This window comes from Pipra filicauda, unplaced genomic scaffold, assembly GCF_003945595.2.
Source record: "Pipra filicauda isolate LSUMZ 115617 unplaced genomic scaffold, ASM394559v2 scaffold422_size665910_pilon, whole genome shotgun sequence".
NCBI lineage: Eukaryota > Metazoa > Chordata > Aves > Passeriformes > Pipridae > Pipra > Pipra filicauda.
In genome coordinates, this window is record NW_024104557.1 from 57,337 (window position 1) to 70,349 (window position 13,013).

At 46.2% G+C, this 13,013-nt stretch overlaps 1 protein-coding gene across 1 annotated transcript in view; it reads left to right on the forward strand.

Annotated features, from left to right (window-relative positions):
* DDRGK1 (DDRGK domain containing 1) overlaps positions 1–8,983 on the forward strand; it is a 35,722-nt gene extending 26,739 nt beyond the window's left edge. The window contains exons 6-9 of the mRNA XM_027712657.2: positions 1,594–1,632; positions 4,721–4,777; positions 5,819–5,867; positions 7,447–8,983. Coding sequence (XP_027568458.1) covers positions 1,594–1,632; positions 4,721–4,777; positions 5,819–5,867; positions 7,447–7,619 — 318 coding nt within the window. The 3' untranslated portion in view covers positions 7,620–8,983. The remainder of the gene's footprint in view (positions 1–1,593; positions 1,633–4,720; positions 4,778–5,818; positions 5,868–7,446) is intronic.
* Positions 8,984–13,013: the final 4,030 nt, after the last annotated feature.

Below are 13,013 nucleotides of genomic sequence, written 5' to 3' on the forward strand. Positions count from 1 at the left end.
ACAGCCTGGGTACTTGTGGGTTATGCTCTGGAAAATCATACATTTAATGTTGCAAATGATAATATTTCAAACTCATGCAAAACATCCTTGCATGCTCTCCTGTGACTGCCTGCAAATGAGCTGCTGGGGATGGTGGTTGAAATGTGAGACTTGGTATAATATCACAGCAAACCTGAAGAAGTTTTGCTGTTGTGGGAGGCAGAGTTCTCTGCTCTGTCTGCTGAAAACCTGTTAGACTCAATTTATTTGCCATCAAATGCAGGACTTGCTCTTGGGGTTGTAGCTGCCAAATTTGAGCTGCCCACTGCATTTCATGAGAAGGATTTATTTCACCCTTCTGTGAATTTGCTCCTCTGCTGAAGTGACCCTGTTGAATTAAATGGATTTGCTTTAGTGTGACTGAGAGTGGCTTTGAGCTGAGGGGCTTGTGCCTGATGTCAAGCAATCCTGGCCCATTACAGGTTCTCACTGTGGACCCCTTCCCATTAAGAAAAATTCCTCCATCTCACCAGGATTAACCCAAAGAGATGGTGATGGGAATTTCCTAAGGTGCAGAGAACAGCAAAATGCAGATTTTCCATTGAAAGTTCTTTCAAAAATCTGTGCCTATCCTGTTAGAAGATGAGTTTATACCTAAATACTAAATTGTTCCACTTTAGGCACCCTTTAAAGCTGGAAAATGTGTTTATTGCCCATGTTCTCACAGCTGCCTGTCAAGAAGAAATAAATCTTTCTATATGTGAGAAGAGAGAAGGGTGTTCCTCGCCTTGAAGAGCTTGGAAGGCTCTTGATCATGCCTGGATGTCAACCTGAGCTAACTTTGGTCGGGGTGGGGAGTTAGAACTTTAATTGGAGGTGATTTAAAAGTCATATTCAGAAATGAGAACATGCAGACAGCGGCCTTGCAGAAAGGACAAGCCACCCTTGCCTTGTGGTGGATGAAGCACTTCAGTGTCCTGTTACAAAGCTGACTCTGCCTTGTGTTGTTGGGGCTGCTTTGCCGAAACTCCTGCTGAAAATTAAGCTCCTGAGTCCAGAGCTAAAGCAGTTAATTAAGGCTTGATTGATTTCCAGGGCTGCGGAGTAACCTGATCTCCTCTTAACTTCAGTGCACATTGTTTGCATTGCCTTTGGAAATGGAGCTGCTCACATGAAAGCACCGGATTTCAGGTGCTTGGCTCTGTAAAAGGGTTGAGCCTCCACGTTTGGCATCTGCAGGAGCTGTGTCCTGAGTCATTGTGGGTTTTACCTCTCTACAAAACACCCTCAGTGTCCGTATGTAACTTCATGAAGTTCAAACTCATGGTTATTTCAGGGGGTGTGTGATGGGAAGAATAAACGATGCAAAGATTTCCTTTCAGAAAACACTTAAATTGTACCTGAGCCACATCATCTTAGAAAATACTTGTCATAAATCCCTCATAAGGTTAAATTTAGATAATCTTTATTTCCAGTTCGGTATCTCGGTGCGTGCAGTTAAAACTTCAGAATTATGCAGTCTAAACCGTTCTATGATGTTTGCACTCAGCGAGTTTGTGATGCATTTAATGTTCATGAATTTACAATAACAATTGTTTTCCTTGCTGTGTCCAGTCTCGCAGCTTTCTTTTGGAATTCCTGGAATACGTTAAGGTAAGCTGCAATTGGTCTTTCACCTCCCTCCCTACTTGTTAGATTTTGTGAAATACCTTTTGTCAAAGAGGGACATCTGTACTTGCTCCTTGATTTGCTTAAATATTCAGCAAGTAACAAAAGTGATACCTTAGATAAGCTTTATTTACTTAACCATCTCGAGCTGTTAAAAGGGTTTGTAATTACACCTCTGTCTTGGCTTTTTGGAGCAGGATGTGGCTCTTACCCTCTTTTTATAAAGACAGGCCTGGTGAATCACCCTCAAAGTTTAATGTTTGCTGGAGGTTGGGATTTGGGACATTCAGGCTTTTTTGTTTGTGAAAATCAGCCACTGATTTAGAAAACAATCTCTGCATCTGAGCTCAGCAGGAGTGAGAGTTGCTGTACCAGCATGTGCTGCCATCCAGGGTGTGTTTGTGCCTCAAACACTGCCCTGGAAAGGTCAGTCCCAACTTTTTGTGTGATTGTCCTCGCAAAGTTGTCTTAATGTTTGGCAGGGATATTTGATAAGAAGATCACTTGTTTTAAACAGGGTGTGTTAGTCTCCCTTTCATCATGTTGTGAGGTTGGGTATTTAAAGCCTGTGGTGTGTTCATGGGGATTTCTGCTTTTGATCTGTAAGGACAAGTGCCTTGCTCTCCACTGTTGCTGTATCAAAGGTCAGATGCATTTTTCTCCTCATACTCCAACAATCTTATGCAAATCTTCTGTCCTAATGAATCCCTTTCCTCCTTCCATGGAAACTGAACTCTCAGGATGTGTGGTGTGTGTGTGAAAGGCTTCTTTAGTAAGCAAATCACCTGTATGCTTAGTGAAGTCCTAATCATTTTGTAATCCAAAATCTCGCACTCTGGGCCAGTTTTGCTTGTCTGTTATCCCAGCAAAACCCTGGATTTCCCTCATGGACTTAAAAACAGATTTGCCTCACGGGTAAGTTTCCTTAGGGTGTGAGGGATTGCCAGGCAGGGCTAAGAGCTCAGTGTGGAGTCCTTCCAAAGCTCTGCTGGGCTTCCCTCTGCTCCTGTGCCTTAGGATAACACAGGTAAAACAAGAGGAGGTTTCAGTGTCCCTCGGGATCTTCCATGAGCACTTGGAGAGCTCCCAAGGGATGCCACAGCTGGGTCAGGTTCTGCCCATTGCCCTGGTGGTTGTGGTGGAACAGATTAGTCACAAAGTCTCAGCTCGGGGTTTAACACACGTGTCTAGTTTTAGATTAGTCACTTCATCTTGACGTCAGAGAAGTTAAACTCGGTCTGAAAACCGAATTCAGAAGCGCCTCAACACCTGATTTCCTCTGTGGAGATGAGCTGCAGAACTGGGGCATCACTTTAAGTATTTTTCTTTAATCTTGAATGTGTGCTTAATATATAGATTATGTATTGCCCTCATCTTCTGTTCACAGAAACTCTTGACAGGAAGCGGCGCTGAGCTGCTCAGAGCTGTCTGAAAAATGTATAAATTAAGAGTAATTGGCATTTTTTAAAAAGTAAAATTGAATTTAGCTCTTCTGTTGAATAACTTATTGTGCTGTTAGAACTGACTGGAGATATCTCCCCGTGCTTCATTCCTGAGGGTGTTGGAAGTAAAATGCAGCCTCTTGCTCCGTTTCATCCCTTGCCGAGGACGGCAGCAGAATCACACCTAAAATTAAAGGAATTCAGTAAAATATGGATGTGTGTATGTTGCTCTATGGAAATCAAGCATATTTCTAGAACATGAAGCATGTGGTGAAGTGTTTGATTCCCCTGGGACCTCACATTGTCGTTATATTTCAGAATGTGTGTGGGGAATGCATCCTAATTCCACCCCACCCCCTGGGCTCTTATTCACAGCAGGATCTGTTCTGGAAAGCTTCCACTAAACTTGGTCCTTGAGGGTGAATATCTTTAAGTGAAGGTTTAAGTCCTGTTTTTCTTGTTTATGTGGCTTTGCACCAACCCCCCCCCCCCAGTCCTTTTAAAAGAAGATGTGACGAATGTTGGCAGTTCCCAGCTCTGAGAACTGAATTCCATGGACTGGTTCCAGTTCCATGTGTTCAGTCCATGGTATTCAGTTCTCTAGCTTGGCTGCATCGAACTTCACTACTACTAAATCTGTGGGGGGCTTTTTTGGGTCTGATTTTATTAATGAAAAGAGATTAATCTATTCCAGCCTCCCTTGATTTCTTCAGTGTCCTTCCAGTCGTACTCCCAAGAAACAAATGAGTTTATTGTTTGAACTATTGCGTTTGTTAATGGAGATGCAGCTCCTGTTGGCCATATATATATGGATTTTAGGAATGTGGTCCTGAATATTAACTGAACTTTTCGACAGTTTTGTGTTTTCCAAGCTCCTTACAAACACCTAAAAACAGATGAGTCCCTAAAGCTTTGGCAGAGAAGAGAACAGGAACCAAGCAGCTCCAGATGAGCACACCAGGTGTTTTCTCTGGAGCTCCAGAGAAGCATAAAAACAGATGTGAGCAGTGGTGACTGTGCCCTGACTGATAAAACCTGCAGGAAGAATCTCTGTCAAAAGCAAAATGACAGTTTGAAGTTCCAACACTGACAATTTTAATAAGGTGTTTGCTTGCTTAGGAAGATTATTGTGGCATTAATACACATGACATTAGTAACACAGTCTAAAGCACTTAATGCTGCCAGTCTTGGCTGGATTTCGTGTGTGTGCTGATATATTCCAGTGATGATTTTAAAAGGTACTTTGAAACATCTCTCATAGAAAAAAGGATCTTGATAAAGCACACTGGAAATTAAAGTTAGCAGCTGAGAAACTCAAATGCCAGGAGAACAGGTCCATGGCTGTTTATTGTGCTCATCCTAATGTAAGAAAAAGTCCAGGATAAAAGCTGGCAAATGGATTTGAGTCTTCCCCTAAGTGGGTCAGGGCACTCAATCTTTCCACAGAGCTCACTGGTTTAAGTAACTTGAGAGTTTTTCATCAGGAAAAAAAAAAGTGCTTACTTGGAAAAGTTAGTGAGAGTGACAGGTTCTGCTTTGTCTGGTAAATCCAATTTGTTATTTGAATGGAAAAAAAAATACGGCAACCTGCTAATGCATCATCTGTGTGTAACTCCTCTCTGTTCCCATAGAAAACAAAGGTTATCCAGCTGGAGGACTTGGCTTCACATCTGGGTTTAAGAACACAGGTGAGCACTGACTTTCTGGGTGTAAGTACTGACTTTTGGGTGCAAGTGCAAGCAATGAGTTTAAAAGGACAGGAGAGATAACAGGTAAATGAGGATCTGTCTGTGGAAGTGTCTGAGCATTAGTGAAAATGCTTGGATTTTGGTGAGGATCAGCAAAATCAGCCCTAAAAATGTGGCCATTCATCGAAGTACCAGCCAGGCAGTGAAGGGTTGTTGGCTTACAAGATTGCTGCAGTGAAAAGTGCTCAGTGTGGCCCTTTCAGAGCTGCCTGCTGGTTAATGGATCCCTCAGCGTTTGTGAATCTGAAAGTGGAGCAATGTTTTCTGTTCTGTACCTGATCTGCTCCTGGGGTGTGCCTTCAGAGCAGTTTACACTGCCCTTAGTCCAGGCTGCTGTGCCCCTGCCTCTCTCTTAAACCAGAGCTCCATTTAAGCTTGCAGTGAGTCACTCAGGGTTGAAATTTAAACTGTAATTTGCCTCTGCAGTTCCATAAACACAGGGAAGGCAGAGAGGCAGAACTGTGGAAACCAAGGCTTAGATACTTAAGGTGTAGTGGAACTATATATAGAATTAACCCAGCCATAGATTCAACAAGTTGTTGCTTTGGATTGGTAAAAGGGGTTTGAAGGAAAAGGTTTGAAGGAAAAGGTAAAAAAAGATATAAAAAAACTGTGTTGAGCAAGATTCTTGGAGAAGTACCTCAGTGTGCTTCATGGAACTTGCCTGTTGCAGTGGCACTGCTCAGCCTTTCCCTGGGAAAAGCCTTTCCCACCCCTTGTTCCTTAAAACAGTCAGGCAACAGCAATTAAAGTCTCCTTTTGGGGTGGTGAAGTTACTTGAACACCCCAAAATGAAGAAAATTCTAAGACCAAAGGGCTTATTGCATCTGTCTGTGTGGGAATAGTGATGGGTGTCCTTCCCTGAAGCCCTTAACACTGAGGGATTAGATGTAAACCTCTGTTTGTAGCTTATCTGAACCTGTGAAATGTTTTTTGCCTCCCTTTTGATCAGTTTGTTGTTCCTTTTTCTCTTCTGCACAGGATGCAATTAACAGGATCCAGGACCTGATGGCAGATGGCACTTTGACAGGTGACAGCCAAGGCACAGAGGGGATGAGAGGTGGTGGTGCAGGATGTGCCTTCCCTGTGGCAGAGAGAGATTTCCAGTGTCATTCCCGTTTTAAGGATCCTCGTAGAACTTGATAACTCGATATTTACCTATATTTTATTTATTTATCCATGTCCTGAAGGCATTTGGGGGTTGCTGAGCAGCCAGCTGCAAATGGGGCCTTGTGAAATCTGAATTTGAAAGGATCCCTGGAATAGTTTGGGGTGGTTTGCCAGCCTGGTGGCTAAAGCCCAGGATTGGGATGCAGCACACTGTGGGAGAAGCAAACATCCCAGAGCACTCCAGGGTGCTGGAGCAAGTGAAGTGCTTGTTCCCAGCCACGTACCCACACGGTCCAAGTTGGAATGTGAGCAGAGACTGAGCCTGTGGGGAGCTCTCTGTCTGAACAAGTCTGGTTTAGTGCTGGGCAGTCTTGTTCTTTCTGAGGGTGAAGCAGGGGAAGGTGCCAGCACAAACATTTAGTGACCTGAGCCTGTGGTCATGGCTGGGGAACAACTCTCTTGGCAGGTACATGTGGGTACCTGTTCAAATGACCTCAGAGTGCTTGGAATTAAAGGATAAAGATGTGTAACTGCCCTGGCTGTGTCTGTGTCCCAGAAGTCATGCCAGGGAGGCTGTGCCTTGGTGTAATGTATAAGAACAGAGAGAGCTATTCTCAGTCTGGTTGGAGCAACTGAAATATGGAAGCTGAGCTTTATTCCCTTTCAGAGGGGAAGCTTTAAAGGCTGAGCTGGGCCCCACAGGGGCTCTGAATCCCCTCCTGGATCTCCCTGCTCTGCTTTTCTCCACCAGCTGCCCGGGCCCAGAACACCAGCACCAAAAAGGGAGGGCTGCAAAGATGGTGAAGGGTCTAGAGGGGGAATCCATATCAGGAACAGCTGAGGTCCCTTGGCTTGTTCGGCTGGAGAAGGCTGAGGGCAGAGCTCATCAGGTTCTGCAGCTTCCTCACGAGGGGCAGCTCCAATCTCTGCTCTCTGTGAGCAGGGACAGGACCCAGGGAACGGCTGGAGCTGTGCCAGGGCAGGTTTAGGGTGGATACCAGGAAAAGGTTCTTTCCCCAGAGGGTGGTTGGGTACTGAACAGGCTCCCCAGCGCAGTGGGCACAGCCCTAAGGCTGCCAGAGCTCCAAGAGGGTTTGGACAATGCTCTCAGGGACAGGGTGGGCGTGTTGGGGTGTCCTGGGCAGGGCCAGGAGCTGGACTGGATGGTCCTTGTGGGTCCCTTCCAACTGGGGATATTCCATGATTCTTTGAGAACAATGTAGCTGAAGCTGTGGAACTCCCAGCCAGCTGTGCCCAGTGAAAAGAATGTGTTACTTTGAACAAAAAGGGTCTCACTGTGGCACTTGGCCACTGCCACAGCCCCGCTCCAAGCCCCGGCAGCAGCCAGCAGATAAAAGCCTGACTGACTGCTGGCACGTTGTCTCTGCCTGCCCCAGATAGGAAATGCTGCCTCAGCAGCTGGAAGGTCCCTTCCCAAAGCAGTGACTGATGTCTGTGGGGAAGTGCTGACTGCAAGGCCCTTTCTTTCCCCCCCGTAGGTGTGATTGATGACAGAGGGAAGTTCATCTACATCACCCCGGAGGAGATGGCGGCCGTGGCGCAGTTCATCAAACAGCGAGGGCGAGTCTCCATCTCCGAGCTGGCCCAGGCCAGCAACTCCCTCATCAACCTCCAGCCTGACAGCAGAGCTGCTGCTCCAACTGTGGCCTGAGAAAAGCACAGCAGGAGTTTGACCTCTGAATGAATAAACCCCGTAATTAAAAGCAAACAAGAGCCTCTCTAGTTCGCTGGAGGTGCTTGAAGGTAGGATGGGCTTTTGAAGCCTCAGCTGCAAGGCTTCTCAGAAGTTTTGCTTTTCACTCTGTTAGAGCTGGGATAAAATAAGACATTTGATTGTGCAGCAGAGGCTGCCAGCACTCTGATGGGGCTGTAACACTCTGATGCAGCTGTAGCCCAGGAATATCAGTAATTTATACCTCAGCAGTGAGTCCTGTGTGACTGTACCCGGACTTTGTATTGTTTGCAGATTTTGATGTCTCTGTCAAATAGATTCAGGTTTCACTGCACTCAGAATTCTTGCTCTGCTGTTAAACTTCGTGGAAGTGATGGATACAGCCCAGGAAAATAGGTTTTATCTGCTGTATCCACACTGGAAGGACAGAATAAAAAGAAAATACTCTTTGTTCTCACTGCAATATATCCTGAAACTCTGGAAGGAGTAGTTGCTCTGTTGTTAAAACTTCCAGAGGCTGTTTCAGACAACCTTTGCTATATAAATATGTTTTCCTTTGTTTAAATAATATAAAAAGTTTGCTTGCAGACAAGCTGCATCATTTTCCTGTAGCCAAGAGACAGAAACCCCTCCAGGGAAAGGCTGAACTGGCCTCAATTATTGTGCAGGCCAGTTCTGCTGATACCAACCAGATTCTGATGATTCATCCTTTGAAGTCAGAGCCAGCTCAGAGTGTCTGAAGGCCTCAGACACCCCCACCCTGTGGCCTCTGTGTTCTGGATGTTTGGGGGTTTTTAAATAAAAACTTGAGACACTCTGAGTCATGCAATTAATGCTGCAAGTAAATGATTACTAATGTATTAACTGTAGGGGTCAGTATATTTCCTGCATAAGAATATTTATTTTTTTTAATAATTTGTTAATTCTCCTCTCTGAAATCAACAGGATTTATGTGGATAAACAGTAATTGGGGAGGGCAAGAGGTTTTGTTTCTGCCAAACATAGAGATTACTTGAGGAGACTAAAAGCCACGTTATCAGTGGGATGAGACAGCAATAAAACAATGGAAGGGAACATATTTCCATTTAATCTCTGCACTGCTGCTGGATAGGGGAGTGCAGGAGTGTGGAGTTACAGTGCAGCACCACATGTTGGTGTGAGAGACCAGCACATCCTCAGTGTTGCACAACCACAACCAGCAAAGAGGCTCCTTGACACTTGAGGCTTGTAAAGTCTCTTAATTATCGACTCATTGTTACATTTTAAAAGTTACTTGAATTTACCAAGATTTTGCTGTTCTGTCTTAAACTGTTCTCGTAATAAAATCAACAATATTGAAAGAATTGCAGAGATTTGTGTTAGAAATGGGCACAGCTGGGGGAAGATGTGACCGTGTAGCTCTGCCAGCAGCTGCTCTGCTGCCTTAATCCTCTGCCACCATTCTCATTCCTCTTCTTTGCACCCAGTTGCATCATATCAACATCTTTTTATTAAGGAGCATCTTGTGTTTTCTAGGAATCCTCTCACAAAATCCAAGGAAACAGTTTGAACCCTGGAATGCAATTGCTTGGGGCCATTTGTTGGGATGGTTTATAAACAAAGCAGTTCAAACCTGTGCTGCTGCTTCAATCTGTGTCTGGGGAAGTGGAGGGGGAAGAAAGTCAGGGCTGTGCCCCCAAAATTACTTCACTGAGAGAATTCATAAATCATGTGATAACACACATTTCATAGATCCCAAAGAGGGGGAAGGGAGGGAAGAGTTATTCTGGCATTGATTTAGGGAACACCCTCGTGTGTCGTGGCTGAGCTGGGGGTTGTCCCCAATGTCCTGGGTGAGGGTGGTGACTGAGGGAGCTGGTGGAGAGGTGGAACAGTCTGTGCTCTCCTCTTCTCCTTCCCCAGGGTTTAAGTATTAAACTGTCTTTATTCTTTATCTCCCTCCAGCCTTCCAGTGCCTAAAGGGGCTCCAAGAGAGCTGGAGAGGGACTTTGGACAAGGGCCTGGAGTGACAGGACAAGGGGGAATGGCTTCCCACTGCCAGGGGCAGGGATAGATGGGATACTGGGAAGGAATTCTTCCCTATGAGAGTGGTGAGGCCCTGGCACAGGTTGCCCAGAGAAGCTGTGGCTGCCCCTGGATCCCTGGAAGTGTCCAAGGCCAGGCTGGACAGGGCTTGGAGCAACCTGGGCTAGTGGAAGGTGTCCCTGCCCCTGGCAAGAGCTTGGAATGATCTGATCCTTCATCCCTCTTCCAGCCCAACCCATTCCATGATTCTGTGGTCTCAACCCATGAGTTTTCCCACTTTTCCCCTCTGATTCCCTCCCTCATCCCACCCTGGGCCGTGTGAGGGCTCTGTGGGGCTCAGCTGCCAGGTGGGGTTAACCCACCACAGTCTGGCTCAATCAGCAGCAAAACACAGGGCAGTAAAATAGTGGTAAAATTGTAAAGACAATAAAATACTGGGCAGCACTGGAGATTTTGGGCTCCTAACTTTGGGATGATGATGATCCATATGCAAGTCCCTCATCAGAACTAGCCTTGGGCAAGGACACCTCCTCCCACTGCCCCTCTGTCAGAGGCAGAATGGTCTCAATGTTTTGCTTCCTGCTGCTTTGGCCAATCTACTTTTGTAATTTTTTAAAATCTGGAACATCCACCTATTATTTGACTTTCAAAAAAATAAATTCCCTATTTTCTGTTAAACTTTTCCTATGCATTATGCAGCATTTTTCCCCATGAAAAATGCTCTGAAGTAGCACAAGAGCTCCCAGGTACTCTGGCTGTACATGGAAGGAATAATAATAATAATTACTTGCTCATTTGGGTGAGCTTGTCCTAATTTTGCCATTCCACCTGAAGGCAAAGGCCAAAAAAAATTAGATTGAAAACCTTCTGTTCGGATCACAGAAGGTTGGATCTAATCAAGGAAAACTCCAGCTTCTATTTCAGCTGAAAAATTTAGTCTGTGTGAAGCATTTACAGGTTAAAAAATAAATGTAAAAGCAACAAATGTCACAGCTTTTAATTTTATTTCTTTGTGGTACAAATTTTAGAGCCCATCAGCCTCAGGGTTTCCAGGTTTTCTCTGTAACTATGGATACTAGGAACAGACTTGGGGTTTTTTTCTTGTTGTTTGGGGTTCTTTTTTAATTCATATTGTATGTTCATCCTTTTAGGAAAATGCTAAATATCACAAGATGGCATTGAATCACGAAGCTGCAACATTCCCCTCTGCACAGGAACAGCCACAGTCTGCATTCACAGATTTCTTTCTTTTTAATCCCAAAAGCAAATCCAGATCATTAATGCCAATCTGTGGCTGCAGGGATCCCTGCAGAAGAGCCCATATCCAGGGAAGTTTTGTGCCTGCAGCACTGTAGGGATGGGACTTTAATTCTTTTTATCTTCTCTGAGATAAAAAAAAAAAAAAATTGAAGCTTGAATAAAACAAAGGAATGGGGAAAAATCTCCTTCCTGCCCTAAAGACAAAGGAACATTTTATCTCTGGATACATCTGGAGTCACCAAATGTGGCACTTGCTGTCCCTGGAGACAAGTCTTTCTTACAAAGAGTGGCATCAGCCAAACTGCTGAGGGGGACCATTTTTGGAGGGTTCTCAGCTGGCCTGGGACAAGCCCCCACACCAGCAGTGCCCCAGCCCTTCCCAGCCCACCTGGGACAGGCTGAGCTTTGCCTTCTTCACCTATCCTGGTGTTCCAGGCCAGGTTGGACAGGGCTTGGAGCAACCTGGTCTAGTGGAAGGTGTCCCTGCCCATGGCAGGGGTTGGAACGAGATGATCTTTAAGGTCCCTCCCAACCCAAACCATTCTGTGATTCTTCACCTTTCAAAAGGCTTCTTGTGCCGGGATGGGCTCGTTTGGTGGTGAGAGAGGAACAGCTCCAGGTTCATTTGCTGACCAGTAACCCAGTTCATGTCCCCTTTTTGAGTCAAAGATCTGCACTTCCCTTTCTGACACCAGACAAGCCCCTCTGATGTGGCTTCTCTCCTTCAGAAAGTGCCTGTGCAGCTGTTGGATGTTCCCAAATTGCTGAGCTTGCACATCATGTCAGGACAGAATCTCCAGCCAGCCTGACCTGCCCCATCCACAGAGGGAAGGCTGTGAGGAAAAGCAGCCCCTCAGAGGAGCTCCAGGGAATACTCCAGTTTGGAGGTAGATCATTCATGTTTCCCTGTGGATAAGAGTTGTGCTCCCACCTTTCAGAGCCTGAACCCATGCCCTGGTCTCAGGAATCCCACAGGGAGAGATGGACAATGGAAGTACCCAGAGGATGGGATCCAAACCCACCTCCCTGGGGCAGGGACACACAGCTCAGCTGCTCCCTGTGCTCCCAGCCAGCTGATGTTGAGGTGGACAATCCCTCCTCAACTCTGGTGCCAGTGGAAAGATGGGACCAGGGGAATTCAGGGGCTTCCTCGGGCAAAGGAAGGTTGCAGAGGTGATGGCCAAGATGCACAACTGCCCACCCTGAAGGTCAAAGAACAGACACAGGGAGACTTTTGCAGCTGAACCTGAACTTTGGGCATCTTCAGCACAGAGTTTATCCAGCTGATCTGATTATCCCTAAACCCCACAGGTCCTGTACAGACCTGCACTGTGGGCTGCAGAGAGACACAGTTCCCTTTCTGTGGGATGCAGAGAGACACAACTCTCTTTGGCCTCTCTTTCAGGCCATTTTAGTGGCCTGAAATTTGGCTAAGTTGACCTAAAAGCAGGGTCAGAGTGGTTGCAGGGAGGATCACACTGCTCAGAGACAAATGGGATGGGAAGTGTTGGAGGGATGGGCATCTCATCTCCTAAAACACCTCCTGGCCAGGTGGATCCAGGGACACTGCAGATGATTTCTGACTTGTCTCAGAGATTTCTGGTTTGTCTCAGAGGACAATTCCTGCCAGCATCAAATTAAGGTCATAGGACAGAGCACAAGGATGGCCTCGTTCCAGCCTGGCAGGGGGCTCTGGAATCAGGAGCGGGCGCCACAGTCACGGAGCAGGACATGGTGTCCTGGTTCTGTGGTACCCTTGGACAGTCTCCCACACCAGAAGAGCTGGGGGACATTTGTGGGGGCTTTTTTAGTTCCCTATTCCCCTGCTAGGAAGATGCCCCTCTGGAATGCTGTGTGTGAGCTTCTCCCACTTTGCATGAGCTCTGTGGGAAGGGCAGGGCTTGGATGGCTGAGGGGGATCAGTGGGATCGTGGGGGGAAAGCTCTGAGCAAGGAGAAGGCTGGGATGGGACAATGACTGCAGGAGGTGCTGCTGGAGCTGGAGCTGTGCTGGCAGCACCAATAATCCAGACATCTCTCATCTGCTCCAGTGCAAAACCCCAGGGTGGGCCGAGTTACAGGGATCCAG